Here is a 24738-nt window from a genome sequence, read left to right as displayed (position 1 = left end):
CTGTAACTGGGAGCTCTATTTTAGTTTTGGAAAAACTGGAAAAGCTCTAAATGACGCGGAGGAATGACAGTCATCGCGGTGACCGCTGGTGTGTGACTGCACTGATTGATGTTCACAGACAACAAAGACGCTCTTCAGGCATAGACAAGCTGCCTACTGGCAAGCAGGTCTGTTGTGTGAGGCAGGTGTTGGCAGGTAATTATTTTTATAAATATGTTTTTATTTTTCCGCTCTGATGTGGAGTTTGCACTCCAATTCAATTGACACGTTAATGCAATATATAGGTTCAAATATAATGGGATTTGCCATAGACAATAATCATTCCCATAACTTAAATACCTATAACTTTTGTGCATTATTGCTTGCTGTAGTTATTTTTGTTGCAAAGATTTTGAATTCAACATTTAAAGTCTTGTGTTCCGTAAGAAGTTCAAGTGTGTGTACATTGTGTCATATGCATGTTATTGCAGGCAGTTCTGCTATAATGAACAATGGGTGAACAACTACAACTGGCCTAATAATGTTTAAAACCACAATCATGGCTTTCCAGAGCAGTGCAATTGATTTAAGTACAGTTTAGTTGGACATCCAGTGAAAGATCTTGAGGAGAGCAGAGGATGACAGCAGTCAGTAGCTATACATGCAGCAGAACCAGTTTGATAAACATCAGAATGACTGGAATGGTTAGAATTTAACCTTGTTTTCTCTTCAAACTAACTCTTCTGATGTATCATAATTTTGAAAGAGAACAGGGCAAATATAGGTATCCTAAAAAATAGCCTATCTATATAAAAAAAAGTAAAAATATATATATATTGATGGATTGTATTGGATAAGGAGGACACAGAGGAGGACACAGACTAGTGAAAAGACAGTCAATTGTCTCTTACTACAAAGGAAAGATCTGTGTGCTGTCCTATTCCATTGTGTCTCTGCTCTTGAGACAGGCTGTTTTGGGTCCAGATGGAGGACACTGAGCCCCTGCTGGCCGAGAGGCAGCCTAACGGGCAGTGCAGGTGGAGCGATGCTCAGCAGAGCACAGAGTCCAACGTGGTGGCGAACTTCAGAAGGAGGCTCAAGTACTTCTTCATGAACCCCTGTGAGAAATACAGAGCCAGGGGCCGCAAACCCTGGAAACTGATGTTACAGATCTTAAAAATCGCACTCATCACAATCCAGGTAGCATAATATACGCTTTGTTCACTATTCATGTGATTGCTGTGTAACATGCATGTTGTGTGGAGAGGTTAAATATCGATTTGTGATGCCTTCCCCCCCCCCCTTATCTTTGCCTCCTGCAGTTAGTGTCTTTCGGCCTGAGTAACGAAATGATGGTCACCTTCAAAGAGGAAAACCTGGTGACATTCAGACATCTGTTTCTCAAAGAGTACAAGGACCAAAAGCTGGGGAAATACTCACTATACACCAAAACAGATGTGTACGATCACATCCACTACATTGTCCACAGGGTACTGAAAACCTCCATTTGGATCCGTGGAAGTAGACGCATTTTGCTGTTTCTCTGGTTCTCATTTGACAATAAGTCACGTCAGCATTTCTTGACAAAATTGTCATTATATGATTTGATTTCATGTAAGAAGTGCTTATCTTGTCTCCCTATATATACTTTTTTCAGTACATCAATCTCCAAAACCTCACCGTGGGCAACCATGCATATGAGAGGACTGCCGGAGCGTACACCCCTCTGTCCATCTGTCAGGAGTTCTACAGGAACGGCAGCATCGACCCGGGCAATGAGACCTTTGACATTGATCCACATATTGAAAAAGGTATAAAAAAGCAACAGTTGGAACATTCATTCATTCATTCATTCACCTAATGTGCTTGAATCAGGATTTATTTACTGCCACATGCAGTTAAACACCTCACTGTTAATTATGGCAGTGGTTCTCAAAGTGGGGTCTGGGGGCCCCCAGTGGTCCTTGAGGGGGTTCCAGGGGGTCCCCAGCAAAAAGGGGAATACTTTATTTTCATTATAATTCCATCCATAAGTAGCACACTGACAGAATGTATGACTAGTTTGGTCATGGGTTTCATACAATTTGTAATAAAACATCTAAAGGCAAAAATCTTATCAGATGGGGGACGCTGGGACAAAATCTTATCAAATGGGGGTCTAATTTATGCCAGTTGAAGGGTCCTTGAGGTGAAACAGTTTGAGAAGCACTGACATATGGTACCAACTACAATTATACTAGACAGTTCCATCACGTGTATTCAATACAGAGGGACAAACTCATGGGTGGTTCAGTCTTCCTGTTAAACAGTTACTGGCTGTGTCTACATTGTTGGAAGGTGTTTGCTCGGTCTTTGGTATTTATGGAAGTTGATTCATGGCACGAACGGAGAATAATTGCAATGTGGATTTATTTATGACTACATGAAAAGAGGAAGCTCATACACAGACAGCAGCGTAGAGAAATCACTCACAAATCATTTTACGGGCAAGATATAAACGGGTTTTTAAACATTTTGGGTGCTTTTCTCCCTCCAGAATGTTTTTCCATAGACCCCATGCAGTCGTTTGACAATGACAGTTTGGCGCGACAGCTGAACTTCTCCCTCGATTTCAAAAGGTGACTAAGTAAAAATAGTGGTTCGGCGCCAGCTGAGGAGGAGAGTGTGCTGCCTGCTCATAAATGTTTGTGTACCTAGGCTGCTATCTGTGAACATCTACCTGACTCTGAAAGCCATCAACCTGCAGACTGTACGCCACCATGAGCTACCAGACTGCTATGACTTCCACATCATGGTGAGTCAGGACAGCATGCTCCAGACGATACTCATTCAGGGAACATACTACCAAGGCAACTCTTATTCAGTTGAAAACGTTTAAAAACCTTGATAATATATTGAATCTGTTAATAATTTGATATAGCTAATTTTGATATTCTCTTCCCAAAGAGCACCTTCTTAATGTGAATGTTTATGTCTCTAAAATACCTCTAACCCACCACCCACAAACTGTCCCTTTGTTTTTGCACAGATCATGTTTGACAATCGTGCGCACAGCGGGAGGATAAAGGTTGATGTTCAAAATGATGTTGGGATTTATGAATGCAGAGACTGGAATGTGTCAGGCACTTGTAAGTATCATCACAATAACTGGGACAATCCCCCCCCTCAAAACACTCATTATAGTTGCTACTGCTGCCAGAAGAGGGTGCAGTTGTGATAGTCTGTAACCCTTGCAGTGCGATGATGCTGTATTTGAAAGAGACCGGTATCTCTCAGCTTCTTTTTTTTATAAGTATGCAACCACACCTGAAACTCCTGCTTCTCTTATCCAGCTGGGAAGAACGACCACCTCCTCTTGCTGTTTGACTCTCTGGTCATCCTCGCCTGCTTCACCTCTCTCATCCTCTGCACGCGATCCATCATCAATGGCATCCAACTCCAGTTTGTACGTTTTGAAGAGCAAGTAATCAATATCAAAATCAATTGAAGGGTTTACTCACTGGCAAAGATAGAACACCCTGTAGTTATTTTCAACTCGCCCTACGGCCCCATTTCCCTTGCCCCCCACCACGCACATCCCCCTAGCCACTCCACTTACCCCTTGAATCCTGCATGTCTACCACCTACCTATTAGTCTCTCAAGCATGGACTGTATCAAGCCAGTCTATCTCTTAGACACTCTGTACAGAAGTTGTCATCTTACAAATTGTGATGGTATTCAACCAATCATGACATGTAAGTAAAACCGAGGCAGGTGATTGGAGAAATGAGAGCAGATGTCCCGCCTTGAGCGGATGTCCCGCCTTAACATCTGTTTTGACCAACTTTTCCCTCCGGGAAGTACAGACTGGTAGGCAGGAAGTACAGACCGGTAGGCAGGAGCATTTACAAATTGTGTAAGCCAATGCATCTGTTTTAAGAGACTACCTTCCTATCCCTATGCCCCCCCCCCCCCAAATTCCCCCTAGCCACTAACCCTACCCACCCCTCGAATCCCGACTATCTACCACCTTCCTATCCCGAGCTACGGCCCTTTAACCACTAAACTCACTAGATGTCCATGACTGACTGACTCACTGACTGACTGACTGACTGACTGACTGACTGACTGACTATCTGACTGACTGACTGACTGACTGACTCTCTGACTGACTGACTGACTGACTGACTGACTGATTGACTGACTCACTGACTGACTGACTGACTGACTGACTGACTGACTATCTGACTGACTGACTCACTCACTGACTGACTGACTGACTGACTGACTGACTGACTGATTGACTGACTATCTGACTGACTGACTGACTGACTGACTCACTCACTGACTCACTCACTGACTGACTGACTGACTGACTGACTGACTGACTGACTGACTATCTGACTGACTGACTGACTGACTGACTGACTGACTGACTCACTCACTCACTCACTGACTATCTGACTGACTGACTGACTGACTGACTCTCTGACTGACTGACTGACTGACTGACTGACTGATTGACTGACTCACTGACTGACTGACTGACTGACTGACTGACTGACTATCTGACTGACTGACTCACTCACTGACTGACTGACTGACTGACTGACTGACTGACTGACTGATTGACTGACTATCTGACTGACTGACTGACTGACTGACTCACTCACTGACTCACTCACTGACTGACTGACTGACTGACTGACTGACTGACTGACTATCTGACTGACTGACTGACTGACTGACTGACTGACTGACTCACTCACTCACTCACTGACTGACTGATTGACTGACTGACTGACTGACTGACTGACTGACTGATTGACTGACTGACTGACTGACTGACTGACTGACTGACTGACTGACTCACTGACTGACTGACTGACTGACTGAGTGCCATGACTTTTCCACCCCCTGGCCCAGCCAGCACCGTGGGAATAACAGACAACATACATTAAATAATTTAATGTACAAATTAAGCAAGTTGACTGCCATTTTCAAAGTGGGAGGCGGGCCTCCCCAGGGGGGCTCCCCAAAAAGTTTCAGGGAAGGCTCAGTGAATGGAAGTGAAAAAAATATTACATTAGTTATCGAAAGGTGATGGTGTAGAATAGCCTTTAAAGTGTGTGATTTGGTTAAAGAGATGATTTGGTTAAAGAGATCGCTCAGAGAGACAGTCGTTTTAGGGAATTTTACTGTTTATCCCACTTTTCCAGTCAGAAACTAACATGCCTTCAGACAGACTTTTTTACGTGTAGTCTGAAGTATGTCAAACAGCAATATCATCAGGCTATCTTGGCTCAATTGTTGAGTGTCTGGGATCAAATAATAATAATAATGATTGGATTTATATAGCGCTTTTCTAGACACCCAAAGCGCTTCACAGGAATCATTACTCATTCACACCATTCGTACCAGTGGTGGTAAGCTACGGGTGATGTAGCCACAGCTGCCCTGGGGAAGACTGACGGAAGCGTGGCAGCCATTTCGCGCCTACGGCCCCTCCGACCACCACCAACATTCATAGACATTCATACCCATTCATACGAGGCAATGAGGGTTAAGTGTCTTGCCCAAGGACACAACGACAACAGCTGGGAGGGAGCGGGATTCGAACCGCCAACCCTTGAGTCATTGGCCGACCTGCTCTACCTCCCGAGCTAATGCCATCCCATAATAACATAATCATGATCCCACAGGCATCTAGGAATTGAGCAAAACTAAGCAAATAAACTAATGGGGGGAGTGGGGGGGCGAGCCTTTTTCCAAGCCTTGTCTGAGGGGAGGCCCACAGTCTCAGACTTTGAAAACCTCTGGTATAAATAAATCCCTGGTTCTTTTAACGTGTCTTTATTTTCTTGTAACTGATGTGCATTTCCTCTCATGCAGGAGTACAACATATTCTTCCATGCTTACTACAGTAAAACGGTGTCGTGGTCAGACCGCATGGAGTTTGTGAATGGCTGGTACATCCTTATCATTGTGAGCGACACACTGACCATTGCGGGGTCGGCCCTCAAAATAGGAATACAGACAAAGGTATGTTTATCCCACAGCTTCATTGGAACTATTTCCAGCATCTCGGGTGGGAAAGCTGAGCTAGAATCAGTTTTGTCTTTCAGAACATAATGACTGAGCTGGTCATGGGACCCTGGTTAATGGTCTAAGATCAGTACTTTATACATACATTTACATAATAAATTATAAAGCCTTTATGTTTTACACAAGGGAAGGGCCTAGTCCCTCATCATCCAGTTGTATGTTTCTTCCTCCCTACAGTACCTGACAAACTATGATGTTTGTAGTATTTTGCTGGGCACGGCCACAATGCTCGTCTGGGTCGGGGTGATTCGTTACCTTGGTTTCTTCAAGAAATACAATGTAAGGATGTCTATAAAACTGCATTTTGGTTTGCATAATACATCAGATGAACCTGTAAAAACCAGAAAAGGTATGTTCACAAATGTAAAAAAAAAAATGCTCTCCTTCCTAGATCTTAATCCTAACCCTGAGGGCCGCATTCCCAAATGTGATCCGTTTCTCCTGCTGTGCAGCCATGATCTACTTTGGATACTGTTTCTGTGGTTGGATCGTGCTTGGGCCTTACCATGACAAAGTAAGTAAACCATAATCTACACAGATTATCTTCTCCCTATATTTATTATCTAATGTCTTATATATCTTGTGTAAAGCACTTTGATTTGCCTTTGTGTAGAAAATAAACGTGCCTTGCCTTATCATCACGTCTAAGATACATTCTGTCCTCGTGCTTATCTGCAGTCTAGCTCCCTAGAGCAGTGCTTCTCAAACTCTTTCACGTCAAGGACCCCTAAATTGACACAAATTACACCACGGAACCCCATTTGAGAAGATTTTGTCCCAGGGTCCCCCATCTGATATGCTTTTAGATGTTTTATTACAGAAAGTGTATGAAACCCATGATCAAAATAGTCATACATTCTGCCATTGTGTTACTTATGGATGGAATTATAGCGAAAATAAATTACTCCACTTTTTTTTGCTGTGGACCCCCTGGAACACCCTCAAGGACCCCAGGAGGGGGGCCTCTGCACCCAACTTTGAGAACCACTGACCTAGAGTGGTGCTCATATTATGTTCTACCAGTTAAATAATAAGACTTCATCCCAGTCACCTCACCAAACCATTTCCGTTACAGTTCCGGACACTGGACAAGGTGACGGAGTGCCTCTTCTCTCTCCTCAACGGGGACGACATGTACGCCACCTTCCTGCAGATGAGGCAGAAGAGCTACATGGTGTGGCTGTTCAGCAGGCTCTACCTCTACACCTTCATCTCCCTGTTCATCTACATGGTGCTCAGCCTGTTCATCGCTCTCATCACCGACACCTACGAGACCATCAAAGTCAGCCTGTCACTCACCTGCACAGCACCACAAGTCGGCCTTATTTATGCTTCCACTTGAATGCATTTGGTTCACAGGATAATTTCGCCCAAAAATGAAAATTCAGTCATTATCTACTCACCCCCATGCCCCGCGGAAGGTTGGCTGTTTTTTTTAGTCCACAAAACATTCATGGAGTTTTCCAGGGAACCAGATTTACAGCATTTTCTCCTAAACAACTGAACTTTCAAACGTAAAAAAAATAAAAAAATCCATACTGCTCGTCTGCCATAATCCAAGTCTCCTGAAGCCCTGAGATGCCGAGTTCACTTGAAAATACATCATTTACACCTTGTTTTAGCGGAAATCTTCACTGTAGCCGTGAATTGAAAGTCCTGTTTACTTTAACTTTAAGCTCACTACACAGCTACACTGAAGGTTTCAACTAAAATGACATATTTTCAAGTCAACTTGTCAACTCAGGGCTTCTGGAGACTTGGATTATGCCAAATGAGCAGTATGGAGGCTTTTTTTTTATATGTTTGAAAGTTGGTCACCATTCACTTCAGTTGTTTAGGAGAATTAGTCTATGTAACTTCCCTGGTTTCCATGGAAAATTCCATGAATGTTTTGTGGACTAAGAAAATTCCCCCAACCTTCCACTGGCATGGGGGTGAGTATAGATAATAACTGAAATTTAATTTTTGGATTAACTTATCCTTTATCTAACTACTGTGTACTGCTTCTTTTCCAGCATCATCAGCAAGACAAGGTGCCAGTGTCTCAGCTTCAGGTCTTTATAGCAGTGTGCAAGGACCAGCCCGAGTCTGGAAGATACCAGACCGATGACGAACCAGCAAACTGCTGCTCTTCTCCATGCTGCTGCTTTGGATGAATTCAGAAGTGCATGCAGACATTTGACATCATGAGATTAATCATGCGTTATCTACCTAGGCTACTAGTGTAATCATTGAATTCTGGACAAAATCATATTTAACAATAAAGAATATTCTCAGATTTGGGTCTGAGAGACAAAATATAATCAAATGGGGGATCTGAGGCCTCATGTGTACTAATTTTCAGGAGAAAGATTTTAGAAACACTGTCCTAAAGTGTCTGCATTGTCTATGCAAAGCATGTTGTGTGGAACATTTATTTTTGCTATATTCCAGTCATAAAGGGAAATGTATTTTCAATGTATAAGAGCATATATGTAAATAAATACGAAATGTTGATCATTTTTGTGAATGAGAGTGGTCACGTGACTGCCTGTAATACACTGTTGGTACTGTTGGTATTTGATGGGGTAAAAAGTTAAAACATGGTCAAATAAAATGAGCTTCTCACTACACGATGTGGCAAAACAGATTTAGCACCTGACGGCACTTAACATTTGCATAATGGCCCACTCCAGGTTCACAGCCAATGCACTTCGCAGATACTGGTTGCTTAACAACGCAGTCTCCAATGACAGCTGCGTTTGGTTTGAAGCCAGCACAGGAATAGCCTTCAAAACAAATTCAGCATTTGCGTTACCGCTGGATATCGGTATCGAGTCTGCATGGACGAGGTTTAAACAGGTGAGACGATAACCAGTTATATTGAGAAGGTGCATGGCGACTGAACTCGGCACGCTGTTGTGTTTCGCTGAAGATAATCTCTGCGATTTTGTCAACATTATTATTGAACTTGGTGTTGAATTGAAGTGACATTTCACGCCGTCGGACTCTTTGCGTGCATGTTATCCAGGCTAACGCTAGCCAGGTAACTGTTAACGTTAGTTACCGTACTAACCTTAGTTAGGCCCAGCAGTGTGTGTTTGTAAAGTCTGATTGTAACGTTAAATTCAATTTACAGATACAGGCATGTTGAACTGCAGTGTATCGGCTAACGTTAGGCAGTAAGTTAACCCATAACCTGTCACTCACACTTGTTGGCAATAAAAGTGCCATTTTAACATTACCAACGATTACGTCACCGACCTGAATCCTATGCAAAGTTTAGCCGTATTGTCATCGACAACATCGTCAACAGAACTAGAGTAGGTGAGCCCCACTCAACGCATGCGGTATGAGTGTTACTTCAGATTAGGGCTGAGCGTTTTCTGCATTAGTAGATAAGAATATAGTTTGACAGGATGTTGTGGGTGACAATGAAAACCAGGCTAACCTGTTTCTAGCAGCTGCTATCCTCAAGCTGCTGTTTTGGCTGCATTACTTACTGAATACGACAGCAAGGTTTCCCACATGCCCAGTTGTTTATCAGCAATGTAAACATGTTGTAACATGGCGATTTATGTACTAGAATAGTGGGAGTGGCAGGTGTATCTTATGTGGTTTAACGTTAGCCTGTTTAACAAGAACATGTCAAGTTCATATTAGGCCTAAAAAAAAATAAGTTTGGTTCCTGTTGGTTGTCAGTTCGGTGATGGGTCGGTAGGGAATTTATTTTATTTTATTTTTTTATTTTTTTTATTTTTTTCCCAGTGGCAGCAAGGGATAGATAGGAAATATATATATTTTTTTATTTTCCTTAAAATTACAGCAGCGATGGATACTTTTTTTCATAACATAGTTTACATGTACTCTACCACTGTGCTCTACACACGTTTTTATATGAACAAAATATTTAAGTCAATATGAATGCTTTCATATCAAACATGTTTGATATTTAGGACTGAAAATCTGCGTGAATAGCCTACATCATCCTGCTGCTGTGCAAGCCTCCCGTCATTATCGTTTATCTCCCCTAGAATCTCAAACATGCACACACTACAATATTTGTAAATGTGGCGCACCACGCACTACAGGATATTATTAAGATTATCGGCAGGATAATCACCTTGACGCCCGGCCATACTCGTTTTTGGGGTTCCAGCAGTGACCAAAGCGCTCCGCCCCCACCTCACCTCTCTCTTTTCCTCATTTTCATGCCCGTCTCGCCAAACAAATGAATCTCACGGTAGTTAGCATGCGTGTAAACAACGCGAGTCTATTGTCTGTACAAGTGAGAACACAAACACATGGGTACCAAAATATATTCCCCTGCTGCATGTCATGAGATCGGCAAAAGTTTGGATAGACTGCTTCCCGCAGCAGCATGCCTTTTCCCCCCAACACTGCTCGATAGACAGGACAGCCTCTGACTGGCAGGGGCTCAAAACTACGATATAACAACTTTTTATTCATTGGTCATTCATTGTGATATAAATTAGTGACATTTTCCCCCAAATCCTCATGGTTCTGTGCTGTTGGTATTTGGTAGCCTATCTGATGCGTGCTGCAGTGCAGCGCATCAAATGAGCCGCGTCAATTAACGATAATGACGGGAGTCTCCCGCAGCAGCAGAATGATGTATTCGCGCAGATTTTCAGTCCTAAATATAAAACATGTTTGATATGATCGGGACGGCCCCGATGAGGCTGTGAGCAGATCGGGAGGTTTAAGATTGGATCTGCAAACAGCTCACACTAAAATCCTGTAGTGTGAGCCAGCCATAGCGCCACCGTCAAATCAACATGCTCATAAAATAAATTGGGTCGCACGTAAATTGACAGGGTCGGTCGGCAACAGGAACCAAACTTAATTTTTTTTTAGGCCTTAGAAGACCTAGTAAAATACTAATGGGTCCCCAATGCTCCCATTGCATTATTTGTCCCATTACTTTACAAATGCATTTGCTTGAATCTGACGTAATCTTACTACTAGCCTACAGTTGAGTTGCCAGTATCCAAAAGGAGATATACTAAACCCCAAGTCCACCCCCCACTGGCACACAGCTGACAATTAATCTTGTGTTGGTGGTGAAGTGCTGAGCGAGATTATTTCATGCTGCTCTGCGTCATGTCTTGATGATCTTGTCTATTTCAGGGCTGTGGTCCAGTGGGAGCATCCAATCTGCTGCATGACTGCTAATCCACCTGCCCACCTCGCATAACTCGTGACCTCGCCAGTGTCCTGATGTTTTGCTGATAATGGGAGACTGGTGGACAACTGCACCACGGGAGGCGTCTATGGGTAATCGGCTTCGCCAAATGGCTGTATCTATTAAGGATATTTCAAGAATAGAAAGGCCCGTATGCTATATTTTTGAGATCTGCTAGAGGTGACCTATATTTTTGTCCTCGTTTTAGAGCAATAGCCCAATTCAAGCCTCTCTGCAGTGGAATGTAGTTGTACTGTACTGACTGTCTGCATTATATTTCTCTCTCTCTCTGCATTTAGAAGGCCATGAGATCTCCAGCATATCACATGTGACGATGTCCCCCTCCAGGCAGAACAACCTTGTGTCAATGTACTCTTTGCCTCTGTCGAGAAGCTCCCACAATGTGATAAGTGCCTTCTGCACAGAGGGGAATATTCCTCAGTGCATTTCATACATCAATCAGGTACTGTAATGGTATGCAGTCTTGGGGTCAGTCACTTTAGATAGATTTGATACTACATTTGTACCAGTGTATTTCTGTGTTGGTATACTTGTAGGTGTGGGGGGAAGTCGATACATCATAGTATCGTGATTTTTGTGTGGCAATATATCGTATCGCATGAATGCCACAGTACGACACGTTTTTATGATAGTGTTGGTCAGTCTTTCTGCTTGACAATCTCATTTTGCTGCAATAAAAATGATTGAAGTGAGATGAACAGACTGGAAAAGAAAATTGATCTTATTAGAAGATAAAACAGGAAAGTTTTTTCCTTTGGGGACATAATTTTGCAGTCGGAAAAAAAGTTAATAAATTGCAACATAATGTTAATATCATGATAATATCGTATCATGGGGACTCTGGTGATTCACCCCTATATACTTGCTGTAAATACTGAGTGTATTCCGTTTTTCTGCAGTATGTTATGAGTCTATATATAACCATTTCTCTATAGAGGTGACCCACTAACACCACGACAGTGACGTAAGTCCTCTTTCCTCCACAGGAGCTTGCCTCATTGGGCCTCTCCTCCACATGTACGGAGGGCAGCTCAGCAGGGGGAGCCAGCCTGAGCGCTGTGCCCGCTCTGAACGCCATGTACGAGCTGCTGCAGGTCCAGCACCGCATTCGCTGCTCACTGGAAGAGCTGGAGAGAGAGCAGCTGAAGAGCTACAGCACCCTGGACCACCTGCAGATCAGCAACTCCAGACTCAAGGCAAGTGTGACAGACAGGGAGGTGGTTGGCATTAGCCTGGGTAAACCCAGCCTCCACGTGACTAGTGCTGCACGATTAATCAAATCGCAATCGCGATGTCAGCACGTGCGATTACATAACCGCAAAAGTGTGCGATTATTTTATTTTTTTCACGTCTTTTTGTGTGTGTGTGTGTGTGTGTGTGAGCGAGCCTCCTCTAAACTAACGTTACACGCGACGCAGCAAACACACGTTTCTCTGCCATCACACTGGGCATCAACACTAGCGGGAGGCTTCTCCCATGGACTCCCGCAAATAAGTAATGTTATGTGCAGCAAGGTTACATATTATCTACCGAGAGGGCGAGAGAGAACATCCATGATCGCTAACAGCAAGCTATGCTAATAACTAACTAGCCGTTCCGAAACGCATGTAAACAGCCGTGTGATTAGTGAGAACGTCAGTAAAATAAGGAGAGAGCTGCAGGTGCTTATGCAGAACTAGTGCACGATTAAGTGCACAGTGGGGATGACCCGCTGTGATGAAGAACATAGCGAGATTAACAAGGTTGATAGCAGCAAAACACTGTCGCAGCTGCCAGCGCCAGGCCAGCACTGGCAGCATCACCTCCAGGCTAGCTAACTAGCCTGTCACACGATGCCTTCATGGTCCCTCGTTAAAGTCTGCAGATGCATGTTACCTCACCTCTCTCTCAAGAAGCGTCACGTGAGTGTGGCGTTTAATGCCATCTGTCGCTACAAAATAAATAAACGGGGTGTATCATTGTATTACTGGACAGACATGTAACTAACTTTGCAACTTTGCTGAGCCATCTTCTATGTGCTGTAACACAGTGCAGTTTCTATTTGTCTGGTGTTTCTTTTTCACATGTTTGGGACAGGCAAATGTCTCAAAATGTTTTATTTTTTTGTAAAGATAATTTTATTTCAAATTGTTTTATTTTTTTAGTTTTAATATATTTTAAATTGTAACATATTTCATGTATTTTAGTCTGTGATATGTCAGAAGGAGCTGATGCACACCTTCAGTCTCTCAAAGGCAGGTGCGTCGGAGATGCAGTACATATGAGAGAAATAAAGAGGATTCCCGCACACTGTCAATTACTTGCAAAAAAACTTTAAACTTTAATTAACAAAGTTTCGGTCTATCGACCTTCATCAGGTTAACACATTCAGTGCCAAGGACGTCTGTGGACGTCCTAAAAAAAAGTAACGAGGAGTGCCAAGGACGTCTGTGGACGTCCTAAAATCATAATTCATATTATTCCATAATTCTGCTGTTTAAGGTCGTACCTAGCCAGTGAGCATGAATCCCTTCAAGGGATCACACGGCGCCACCTTAAACATCGTCACAGGAGCTGCTCCACCCACCTCAGATCCTTTACTTTGTACAGGAGACAGCGGAGAAAGTGGAAACCGATGCATGCTTTCTGCCAGCGCCGTATATATTGCTCTGCCTACAGCGGAGAGTGGGCTCGGCTGCATCCGCGCTCACAACTGAGCTCTTATGCTTCTATCTATCTCCACACGATTTCCTAGAAAGGCAGCATCCGAAGCCGAACGGCCATGCCTTTTCGTTCAGTCGCGTTTGCCCATCAAGGAAATGATGCGCGCTGGGATCTGTCCGGGGCAAAAACGAGAAAACAAACTGTGCGTGTGGGAGGAGCCCGCAGCTCAGAGGTGGAGAAGGGAGAGGGGGGAGGGAGGGGGGGGGGGGGGGGGAGAGGTGTGTGTGTCACACAGGCTTCACAGAAACCACACCACACGCCACCACATCAGAAAACACCAGCCAGAGTCAGTGAATGTGGTCGAAATTAGAGTGCAAAAGGTATTCATAAAAGGGCCTATAACTTGGAAAGTAAAAAAAAACGACAGAAAACCATTGAAAGTGCACTTTTTTGAGAGGCTGTAATTTCATAATGGAACTGTCTAGAAACAAAATTTCTTCTTTGGAAGAAGCAGGAGTGTTCAATCTTTCATTAAAGTCCAGCCCCGTTAATATAGCCATAATAGAAAAAATTCTATAGCTGTTTTCAACTGAATGGAAGTGAATCTGGCACAGGCTCCAGACAATTTTACTGAAGCGCTGTGGCACTGAATGTGTTAAAATACAGAGCAAGAGAACACCACAGGTCTTATAGCCTACACCTTGTCAGATGAGGCCAATCAGAGACATTGAGCTATCAGGCAAAACACTCCCCCAGACTGACTACACACAGTCTGGGGGAGTGTTTTGCCTGATAGCTCAATGTCTCTGATTGGCCTCATCTGACAAGGTGTAGGCTATAAGACCTGTGGTGTTCCCTTGCTCTGTATTTTAACCTGATGAAGGTCGATAGACCGAAACTTTGTTAATTAAAGTTTAAAGTTTTTTTGCAAGTATTTGACAGTGTGCGGGAATCCTCTTTATTTCTCTCATAAGTCTGTGATACAGTATGTGAAACCGTGGTATTTTTGTCCAAGGTTATCATACCGTCAAAAACTCATGCCCGCACATCCCTAGATACCATTTGTTTATTATATCGCGATCACAATCGCAATATTGTCCACCATAATCGCTAATCGCACCTTTCCTCAAATCGTGCAGCCCTACATGTGACCTCTATGTGCTATCAGTCAGGCATAGCCTGTGACGTCACGTTGAAGGCTGGGTTTACCCAGGCTAGGTTAGCATTGCTGTTAGCTTACCTCTGTTTCAGTACCAGGCAGAGCACTTGCCTTTCTCTCTTGTGTCTCTTGGATTAACTCTGAATTGAATGCTTATAGAATACTTTGCTCATTGTCATTTTGCACAAGGCAAATGCAATCCAGTAGATCCATACCGTGTGTTGTGCTGCACTCATGATTTGGCTTTGTGCATTTTACCTCCAGGATCAGTTGGAACTGTCAAAACGGGAGAAATCGGGTCTGCATGAGACGGAGAGGCAGCTACAACTCAAAATTAAGACTTTGCAGAGCTGCTTAAAAACTGAAAAAGATGAGGTAAACGTTCACTTTCTCATATAGACGGTTTTTACCAGAGCGCAACCCCACAGCACTTCCTTTTTCTCAGCATTCGGCAAACTGCAGAAATATTCACTCGACATCGTTACTTTTGTTTTCGCTGCTCGGCTGTGTAGACGGTTTTCACGGAATGGTCAGTCCTGCACTTGAATGTTTTTTTTTTTCTTTTATGTCCATAGCAAACACTGCAACAGGAAGGGAGCGGGGGTTCAATTTAGAATGTGTTTTTGTTGTCAAGTTAAAACCGTCTATAATCAGCAGCATCCATGGTTTCTGTGCACGTGCACACACGCATCAACCTGGCAAACACTACGTCAAACGTCAACAAACACGGGCGCCCGGGTAGTGTAACTGTAGATTCCCTGCCTACCAGGTTCGCACCCCGTGTTACCTCTGGCTTGGTCGGGGCGTCCATACAGGCACGATTGGTTGTCTGTCGGTGGGAAGCCAGACTGAGGGTTTGTTTCCTGGTCGCTGCGCTAGCGCCTCCTCTGGTCGGTCGGGGTGCCTGTTCCGGGTGGAAGGGAACTGGTGGGAATAGCGTGATCCTCCCACGTGCTATGTCCTGCCGGTGAAGCTCCCCACGTGAAAAGAAGCAGCTGGCAACTGCGCATGTGTCAGAGGAAGCATGATGCTGGTCTACGGCTCTCACCAGATCGGCAAAGGGTGTGGAGCAGCAGGGGGAAATTGGCAAAGTACAATTGGGGGGGAAATCAGCAGAAAAAAAAGTCTAAACGAGTGTCCTTGACAGGTTCAGAAGCTCCAGAGTATCATCGCCAGCCGTGCTTCTCAGTACAACCATGATGCCAAGAGAAAAGAAAAAGAGTGTGCCAAGCTCAAGGAACGCCTCAGCCAGCTACTGGTTGACAAGAAGGATAAGAAACTAGGTGAGCGTCCAAAATGCTTTTCCTTCTTTTATTCTGGAGAAGATGGAACTTAGAAGTGAACTAATTTCTGGCTCCCTATCTCTCCCACTTAGCTATTGATGTATTGAACTACCTGGGACGGTCAGACGGCAAAAGGAGCCAGTGGAGGACTGCGAAAGGGGCAACCAGGTAGAATGCCTTATCATGTAGTTTGCAATCTAGTCAGCTGTTTCCTGTGTTTTTAATACAATACAATATTTATTAGTCAATTCCTCTGTGCAGCCACGAAGGAGACATGTACAAGTCCTTGCTCAGCGACTACGAGGGCCGTCACAGGTCTCTGATGGTCGAGAACGCCGAGCTGAAGAAAGTCCTCCAGCAGATGAAGAGAGAGATGATTCATATCCTGAGTCCACGCACACCCCGTGCCAGAGGAGCATGTGCTGATGACAGCTACCAGCAGGTCTTTCTATCATTATTACATTTACATATTTATTTATGTATTTATTTATTTATTATTTACTTTACATATTCGAGTCACACCAGAGGGAGTAAAAAAAAATCAGACATAAGGTTATTTTATTGTGCAATGTCTGCATACTGTACACAGTGTATTTCACCAACCAGTCTTCTCCCACTATTATTTGAGCCAGTGTAGGAAATTTAAAAAATATTTTGGGGGCAACTTTTGCCCCCAAAAATGGGGGCATTTACAACAATTTTGGGGGCAAAAATTGGAATTGGTGCGTAGATCTGCTGACGCGTAATGTGAACAGCACTGTTTGTGTGTGTTGTTCATCATCTTCTTCTGGCAACCAGGAGTGTGTGTAATATATGGAAATGGAAATTACATGAATTGAATGAAAATAAAATTCTTAAAATCTTGGGGGCAATTTTTGCCCATTGAACATAGTATTTAGGGGCATTCTGAGATTTCTTTGGGTATTTTTGCCCTTTCCCCTGGCTAAATTCCTACACTGATTTGAGCTATATGGGAAGCCCCCCCATAAAGAATTCTTCTCAAACAGCAGGCATAATTTATCCTGAGGAATAGGAATTGTCTAATTCTGGTTTTCAGTTGTCCATTGATTTTCCGGATTGTTGCTGTGTAGCCTGGCTTTGATGTGGAATGTTCCTTTTGAGGATTTAATTTGAAAGCATTATGCACACATTGCCTCCAAACCCAGACACTGAGCAATAACAGTGTGTCTTGTATTGTCTTAATGCTTGTTGGGAAAATAACAACCCTCAAACCTGGAATACTATTTCAAAACTTTATGATTAAACTCGGTGAGGCTGAACTTATTCTCTCACAAACCAAGAGCAGTGTATGAAACAATCTTTTTGGCTCAACCTGCCAAAGGCTGATCAACTAAAAAAGAAAATGAGCTGCCAAGATTTCTGCTGGCCCAAATATTGATATACCATATATTATTATATCGATATACATTTTTTCACATTTTTTGTTAAGACGTGTGCATGTTCATGTGTGTCGGTGTGATGTGACTAGACGTGATTTTTGTGTGGCTGTTGAAAAGGTTTCCCTGTCTCTTTCTGCTCAGGCTGGTTCAGATGGAGAGGAGAAGGCGGGCGACACCAGCAGGGAAAGCCTGGACCAATCCTGTGAGCAGGCAAGGGAGCAGCTGACCAACAGCATCCGCCAGCAGTGGAGGAGACTGAAGAACCACGTGGAGAGATTAGACAGCCAAGGTACAGGTGGCGCTATTACATACTAATATAATCCTGCAAAAAGTCATTGAAGTTCTCAAAGGGTTACTGTTTTCTAGACCAAGCCATTGCAATTGTTCCCTGCCATTCATGTGATATGACATTTATGAGACGACGCTTCCCCGCCAATAGACCCTTCTCACGGGGGCCATTTTGTGTCGAAAAGGCAGGGTAAACACAGGTGCAAGCAAAACACTAATGAGGGTTTCCAACTTCCATGATTGGAATTTGGAAACCCTCATTAGTGTTTTGCTTGCACCTGTGTTTATTCTGCCTTTTCGACACAAAATGGTCCCCGTGAAAAGGGTCTATTACGTGATTCCACAGCAATCTGTGTTTTCACTGTTGTATGATAGGTGGCGCTCTTACGCACCTTGTGAAATGGTACTGCACTTCCAGGGTTAAACACATGCGACGCAGAGGAAAAGCAACAGTCTCCAACAAAGCTCCAAGCTTGCTGATCAAAGCACTGGTGCTGGCAGCTTTAACCCACCCGATGGCGCTGAGACACACGGATTCGATGTCAGCAGCCTGTCAATCAAACCTGAAGCATTTATTTCCCCACCAGGTGTTTGCAAATGTACACAAGTCAATTCTCCTCTCGGGTAGTTTAGTAATACAGTTTGTCAGCTCTCACACCATGTAAAGTTCATGCTCTCTGGCACTACGTCACATACAGCAGCTATCTTCTCCTCTGATTGGTTGCGCTCATGAAAGGGCAGCGATAAGTAGGTCAGCGTTGAGAGATATTTTGAACTTTGAGTGCAGCGCAAGGTGGCAAAATCGAGCTGTGTGCGATGCCAAAGGTAGCGCTGCCGCCTAGCTGAGAAGCGTCGCCCTCCCCCATAGGAAAACAACAGCACAGCAGGCACAGAGCCGTTTTACCGCAGATCATGCGATTCATGTCACGATGATCATGTGTGGGGCTTGACGGTGGCTGGCAGCTTTTTTTTTTTTTTTTTTTTTTGCTGGCGGGGAAAGAATATCCCTTTGTTTCATTTGGAATTCATGGAAATCTGTCTGAAAATATCATGAGTTTATCGATCATATTTATAAATGTTTTTATCTCCCAAGCGTCTCTAGTGCAGAATCAGCTGGAGTGTGGTAACGAGGCGGTGGCCAGGGAGATCCACGAGGAGGAGATGGAGAGGATGAGGCTTGAAGTACAGCAGTGCAAAGACTTCATTCACACCCAGCAGCAGCTCCTCCAGGTGGGTGCCTGTGCCAGTTAATGAGATGGGTCTATACAAGGCAAGGAATGTAGTTATTGGTGCAGAGCACAATGTTTCTATAGCAACAAGAGACTACATAAACTAGTTTATTATTATGACTTCCCTACATGTGCACTTTCAGAAAGCATTGCCGTGGGCATAAATGACTGCTCCTTGTGCATCACCTGCTGGTACTCTTGAGTGATTTGCTAAATGAATGAAGTGTGTTTGCGTTTGTCTGCCTGAGCAGCAGCAGCTCAACTCGTCGTTTGATGACGAGACGGCGGCTCTTCTGAACGACTGCTACACGCTGGAAGAGAAAGAGCGACTCAAAGAGGAATGGAGGCTCTTTGAGGAGCAGAAGAGGAACTTTGAGAGGGAGAGGAAGAACTTCACGGAGGCTGCTATTCGCCTGGGCCGAGAGGTGCTCAAGTCCTCGTCTTGTGTGTGCCCCACACATTTTGTCCCGCGTGGATTGTGGATGTTGTAGTTGCATTACGTTCGTTTAACTTTTTTTTTTTTTTGCATTCCGCAGAAAAAGGCGTTTGAGGAGGACCGTGCCTCCTGGCTCAAGAATCAGTTTTTGAACATGACTCCCTTTGTGGACCGCAAGAGACACTCTGTGTCGGACTGTCAAAGTGCCTTATCAATCAGTAAGCCGCAATGACATTTACACTGCTGTTTACATGCAAATAGATCAGAATGCAGTTATAATACATTATAAAGAGGGTGACATAGCCCCTAAAGGTTCACCCCCTCCCTCTAAGGGACTAGACATAAGACATATTCCATCATGATCCATGAAAAACATGATTATTATACCATGACACTGATCTTAATTTGTCATTTTCATTGCAGGAAGCGAGCCAGAGCTGAGAGTGTCTTCCACAACGACTCCGATGAACCAATCCCCAACTTACGCTGCATTCTCCACTCCTAAAGCTGCAGACAGCGCCGGCATGACCACTCCTAAAGCTGCACACAGCGCCGCTGTGCCATCCACAGCAGAACTCTACCGGACACTGCGCCTAATACCAGACAGCAGGTATGGTCAGTCACTGAAATTAGTATTGTCAGCAGTCATCTAGGTTTATACTGTTCTCTCCATCTTTCCTGACTCGGTGAAGATCAAAACCCATGCCATAGTGATTGAAGTACCCAGGACCCCCTCATTCATGGTTAATATCCCCCCTCTCTCAGTTCCTCCAGGCTTTCAAAGCGAGGGAGCTGGCAAGACTCCAGCACCATCCAAGGGGGAGATACTCGGGTCAAGTCGAAACACAGAGTCCGATGTGCAGACTTCAGTATCTTCTCTGTGGGCGAAGATGAAAACAGCCTCAACTGAACTGAAGACGATCCCAGTGCCATTGTTTTTGGACTTCACTGCACAGACAATTTGAGCAACAATCCATGGTTGACTGCCATCAACACTGCCTCAGGATGCCACCTACTTTATATAATTATAGCTACTTTTTAGCAAACACCATTGCTTTACATTCATGGATCATTCACCAAAGCTGATCCAACAAGAGAGCACTTTAATGAATCTGCCAAGTTTTTTGTTTGTTCCCTTTTTATATGCAGATCAGCATTTGGAGGACATTAAGCTACACAGGTGGAGGTGGTTATATATACAAAGCACTAATTGGATAAATTGGAGCTGAAGAACACTCCCATTTTATCTTGATGAGATATTGGATCTTTATTAGTTTTTAGTTTAAAGTTATTTTGAATGTTTGCATATCCTTTAATTCTAGTTGATTGTAATTTTAATAGGTTATATAACTTAGATTAATTGTGATCTGCTGGTCTTAACAGTGCAATAAAGATGTTTTAATTAGCCATTTTCTTGTTTTTGCCCCCCTCCACACCCGCGTTCTGCTGCCCACTAGTGAATTGAAAAAGGAGTTGCAGTTACAAGAACCGGAATCCGGATGTCATCATCTTTGCTTTTGTCTCCGCATCCAGCCAACAGAGCAGCCCACCCACTCTCCACAGCATTTATTTTCCTCACAAATACACAGCGACAATGTCGAGTTCATCCAATCTTGTAGCCATGAAGAAAATCGTACAGCAGCTCCGCTTTGAGGCGAGCATAAACAGAGTGAAGGTATGGCTCTGTTTGTTTTGGGGCTCAAAACGGTGGAAAAACCTCAACCACCAAGCCGATCCGCTAACGGTTGTATGTGCTAACGCTGCTAAGCTAAGAAGGGCGTTGGAGAGAAGGGGAAATCGGTCCGAACACTAGAAACTGAGATTGTATTTAATCTCGCACCAAACCAACTAACATCAATATAGTGTTTGGCTCGTTAGTGGAAAAAATGATTTGCCCATTAGTCAATGATAAAGTAATTACCAGAAATTCGTTACAATACCTGTTACATTGCTTTTCTGTTAACCCCTCTTGCCTTAAAAATGTCGAAAAACAGGGCTGATACCCAAATCTTTTTGTCGTCATCCTCGATCAAATCAAAGTTCTGGATATTGGGTGCGGTGTAGTTGGATTATTAATACATTTTGTTATTTAAATCAGATACTTGTTGGTAACAACATGGCACGTTCGTGATGTTTATAATTTGTAACTATCCCTGAAGTGTTTCAAAGTGCTAAGATGAAACGAACACATTTTAGTAGTTGATATGATAAATTTATATTTAAGGCAACAGTCGACAGATTTCAAATGGTAATGTTGAGACATACCGACTACAAGAAGCCTTTGGCAACACTTTGGCAATTTAAAATGACAAAGTAAACTATATTTAAACAGTGCATATTAGGTGATTATCCCTATTTGAGATGATGTTGATCCTCTTGAGAGATTGTATTTAAAGAGTTGGAAACGGAGTGATCAGTAGGCTATAACTTTTTGAAACTGATTTAAATGTACAACGTCTTGCTTAGTCATTCGTGTCACTTCTTGTAAGCCTAACTGGAAATGTTATTCATTTTGCAAGTGTAAATTGAAATTCACCCAAAAATGAAAATTCTGTCTACCCCACCACCACAACACATTTGTGGAGTTTCACAGCTAAACACTGTTGCAAGATTCTCCTAAGTCCTAAACAATTTAAGTGGATGGGGACCAACTTCCACTTGCATTGTTTAGGAGAATGCTGCAACAGTGTTTTGCTGCGAAACTCCACAGATGTTTTGTGGACAAAAAATTAAAATCACCCGTCCTTCCATCGGCATGGGGGATAATGACAGAATTTTTACTTTTGGGTGAACCAATCCTTGAAGCCATACATTTTGTAGGTTGACCCCTTTGTAGATAGCTGCTTGAGGGCCGCTGGCTGATGTCGTGGTTGACTTGTATCTTGTGTGGTCACCAGGTCTCCCAGGCAGCTGCAGACCTTCAACAGTTTTGCATGCAGAACGCCCTGCAGGACCCCCTGCTCACCGGTGTGTCCTCCAGCACCAACCCCTTCAGACCACAGAAGGTCTGCTCCTTCTTGTGAACCCACTCATTGGTGAGTATGACACACACACACACACACACACACTGTACATGCATATTGTGCACAAACACTTCTTGTAGGCTGTCGGCATCTTCATCTCAACAGGGCAGAACTTGAGGTTTCTGGAAAACATCAAGCTCTGAAAAGGAGTCAAAGCAATGTTCATAGCAGCCATTCCCAACCTGTGGGCTGGGGCCCACTGGTGAGCAGCAAAGGTATTGCAAGTGGGCCCCAGATCATTTGCAAAACATTATGACCTAGTGAAAAAAGTTTACGCTATTATTATTACATGAGAACCCATTTCTCCATTGTTGAATACCGTTATTTAATTTGTAGCTCCTTTTATCATTACAATAATTTAATACAAAATAATATAAAGCACCCCCCCCCCTCACATTTTTGTGAATTATTCCTAAAATATTTGGTTGAGGGGTCAGTTAAGTTTGGATCTTTACCATTTGTATAAATGAATTAAATATCTAAATTATACACACCATAACCATTGCTCTGGATATGGTGTTATTTCTGATCTCTAATGTGTGGTTTCTGCTTTTATTTTGCGGCTCCACAGGCCTTCATTTTGATGCTACAGGGAAAAGTTGACCTCAACACTGCTCCTCATGCCAAGCCATTCTACTGCCACGGGATTGAGTGTAAACACGTTGGAATCATGTCCGCAAGATGGCCATCTATTTTCAGCCACAGTCAATGAAAGGAGACAGTTTTATTTTTCATGGCACAGTGTGATTTTCCACTAAATTATTGTGCCTTTTCTATTTTAGTCATCACTGTTCTTGACTTTTTGTATTTAATGATTATTAAAATACATTCTTTACTACTCCCAAGTTTTTGTTGGGCATTTTCTATTTTTTCTGCGGTCACAACAGAGAATATTTAACATGACATGATACTACTTGTGGAAATATGCTGACATCAGTGTGTTGTGAGAAGCATTTTTATTCAGAGATCCTCTAGTACAGAGTAACAAACTGGATTACTGAGGCACCTGATGTTTAGAATGTAAAATACAAAAGCTCAAATAGTTAGACATGAAACATTTAATCATATGACTAGTTCATTTGCATTTCACCAAAAAAAAAAAAAAAAGACAAGGCACTGCTTTCAAGTTGGAAATGTACCTAGATTTGCTAGGAAGATTAACTTTTTGCCAACTGGGGTGCTACTTGATGACATCACTAGGTTGACTACAGTACAGTGAGTGGACTACAGGCTAGTTAACAGGCTCACAGCATATGCTGTTGTGTTTCTGACTTGCATTGTGGTGGTTTTGATTCACACACGCACACACAAAATCCTTATTACTGTACAGCCACCCTAGTGATGTCATCAAGCAGCGCCCTAGTTGGCGAAAAGCTGAAATGTTAATCTTTCTAGCAAATCTAGATACATTTCAGACTTGAAAGCAGTGTCCTGTCTTGTCTGGGGTGAAATGCAAATGAACTAGTCATATGATCAAAATCTTTCATGTCCTCTAAGATCACTTGAAGGCTTTAGAGTTAATATGTGTGCAACATGGCTGACCAGCACATGACGTTAATTTGAAAGGTAAACAAGATAATAGTCATGCAGCAACAGTAGGACATAGCCCTGCCAACCTGCGTGTAGATATATGAAAACGCAGGTACCAGTGTTTCCCCTATGCATTCTGCAGCGAAATATAGCCACCGCTGCTGTAGATCTTTTCTTTAGAAACTAGCCTTATATTACAGACTCTTCATATCCAGTCAATTCGCACACCTGTGAGTAAAGCATACCGCTAAAGAAGAAACGTGCTTCGTCACTGACCTGATAATGTCAGCACAACGCATAGGTGTATGAAGCATGGGCGACAGGGATATTAAAAGGTGGTTAAAATGTCCCCCTCAAAAAATAAACGGTAATTAAACTAAACTAAATTATGTTATTTACCTCCACATTGAAAAACTAACCACTGGACTGTTCTATTGAAAAGGTTATTTTTTGGGATGGGCCATATGTATGTTTAAT

At 43.2% G+C, this 24738-nt stretch overlaps 3 protein-coding genes across 3 annotated transcripts; all 3 read left to right on the top strand.

Annotated features, from left to right (window-relative positions):
* Positions 1–1083: 1083 nt before the first annotated feature.
* On the top strand, positions 1084–8372 carry LOC310792085 (mucolipin-3-like). Its single transcript, XM_083653796.1, has 12 exons — positions 1084–1179; positions 1302–1469; positions 1637–1790; positions 2516–2597; positions 2677–2773; positions 3008–3107; positions 3312–3424; positions 5852–6001; positions 6242–6343; positions 6456–6578; positions 7140–7346; positions 8080–8372. Exons 1-12 carry the CDS (start codon positions 1090–1092, stop codon positions 8218–8220), a joined length of 1527 nt encoding a protein of 508 aa, XP_083509922.1. The 5' UTR covers positions 1084–1089; the 3' UTR covers positions 8221–8372.
* A 466-nt stretch (positions 8373–8838) lies between these two features.
* On the top strand, positions 8839–21044 carry ssx2ipa (synovial sarcoma, X breakpoint 2 interacting protein a). The gene is made up of 14 exons (XM_083653814.1): positions 8839–8905; positions 11195–11341; positions 11549–11712; positions 12257–12466; positions 15337–15447; positions 16220–16355; positions 16448–16523; positions 16617–16797; positions 17897–18044; positions 19137–19273; positions 19524–19697; positions 19809–19926; positions 20132–20318; positions 20474–21044. The coding sequence occupies exons 2-14, from the start codon at positions 11299–11301 to the stop codon at positions 20616–20618; spliced, it is 1830 nt and encodes a 609-aa protein (XP_083509940.1). The 5' UTR covers positions 8839–8905; positions 11195–11298; the 3' UTR covers positions 20619–21044.
* Positions 21045–21236: 192 nt separating this feature from the next.
* Positions 21237–23576, top strand: gng5 (guanine nucleotide binding protein (G protein), gamma 5). The gene is made up of 3 exons (XM_083653813.1): positions 21237–21383; positions 22606–22743; positions 23303–23576. The coding sequence occupies exons 1-2, from the start codon at positions 21303–21305 to the stop codon at positions 22729–22731; spliced, it is 207 nt and encodes a 68-aa protein (XP_083509939.1). The 5' UTR covers positions 21237–21302; the 3' UTR covers positions 22732–22743; positions 23303–23576.
* The last annotated feature ends 1162 nt before the right edge of the window (positions 23577–24738 follow it).

The sequence above is a fragment of the Poromitra crassiceps genome (assembly GCF_964638095.1).
Source record: "Poromitra crassiceps genome assembly, chromosome: 17".
Classification (NCBI taxonomy): domain Eukaryota; kingdom Metazoa; phylum Chordata; class Actinopteri; order Beryciformes; family Melamphaidae; genus Poromitra; species Poromitra crassiceps.
The sequence above is the reverse complement of the archived record's forward strand: the minus strand, read 5'-3'. Positions and strand labels throughout refer to the sequence as shown.

Excerpts from the sequence above, each read along its gene's own strand:
- ssx2ipa (XM_083653814.1), top strand. The coding sequence starts at position 11,299 with ATGGGAGACTGGTGGACAACTGCACCACGGGAGGCGTCTATGG. Across the intron at positions 16,798-17,896 it reads CTGATGACAGCTACCAGCAG|GCTGGTTCAGATGGAGAGGA; the intron begins GTCTTTCTATCA and ends CTTTCTGCTCAG. Across the intron at positions 20,319-20,473 it reads CGCCTAATACCAGACAGCAG|TTCCTCCAGGCTTTCAAAGC; the intron begins GTATGGTCAGTC and ends CCCCTCTCTCAG.
- LOC310792085 (XM_083653796.1), top strand. The coding sequence starts at position 1,090 with ATGAACCCCTGTGAGAAATACAGAGCCAGGGGCCGCAAACCCTGGAAA. Across the intron at positions 6,002-6,241 it reads AAATAGGAATACAGACAAAG|TACCTGACAAACTATGATGT; the intron begins GTATGTTTATCC and ends TCCTCCCTACAG. Across the intron at positions 6,579-7,139 it reads TTGGGCCTTACCATGACAAA|TTCCGGACACTGGACAAGGT; the intron begins GTAAGTAAACCA and ends TTTCCGTTACAG.
- gng5 (XM_083653813.1), top strand. The coding sequence starts at position 21,303 with ATGTCGAGTTCATCCAATCTTGTAGCCATGAAGAAAATCGTACAGCAG. Across the intron at positions 21,384-22,605 it reads CGAGCATAAACAGAGTGAAG|GTCTCCCAGGCAGCTGCAGA; the intron begins GTATGGCTCTGT and ends TGTGGTCACCAG.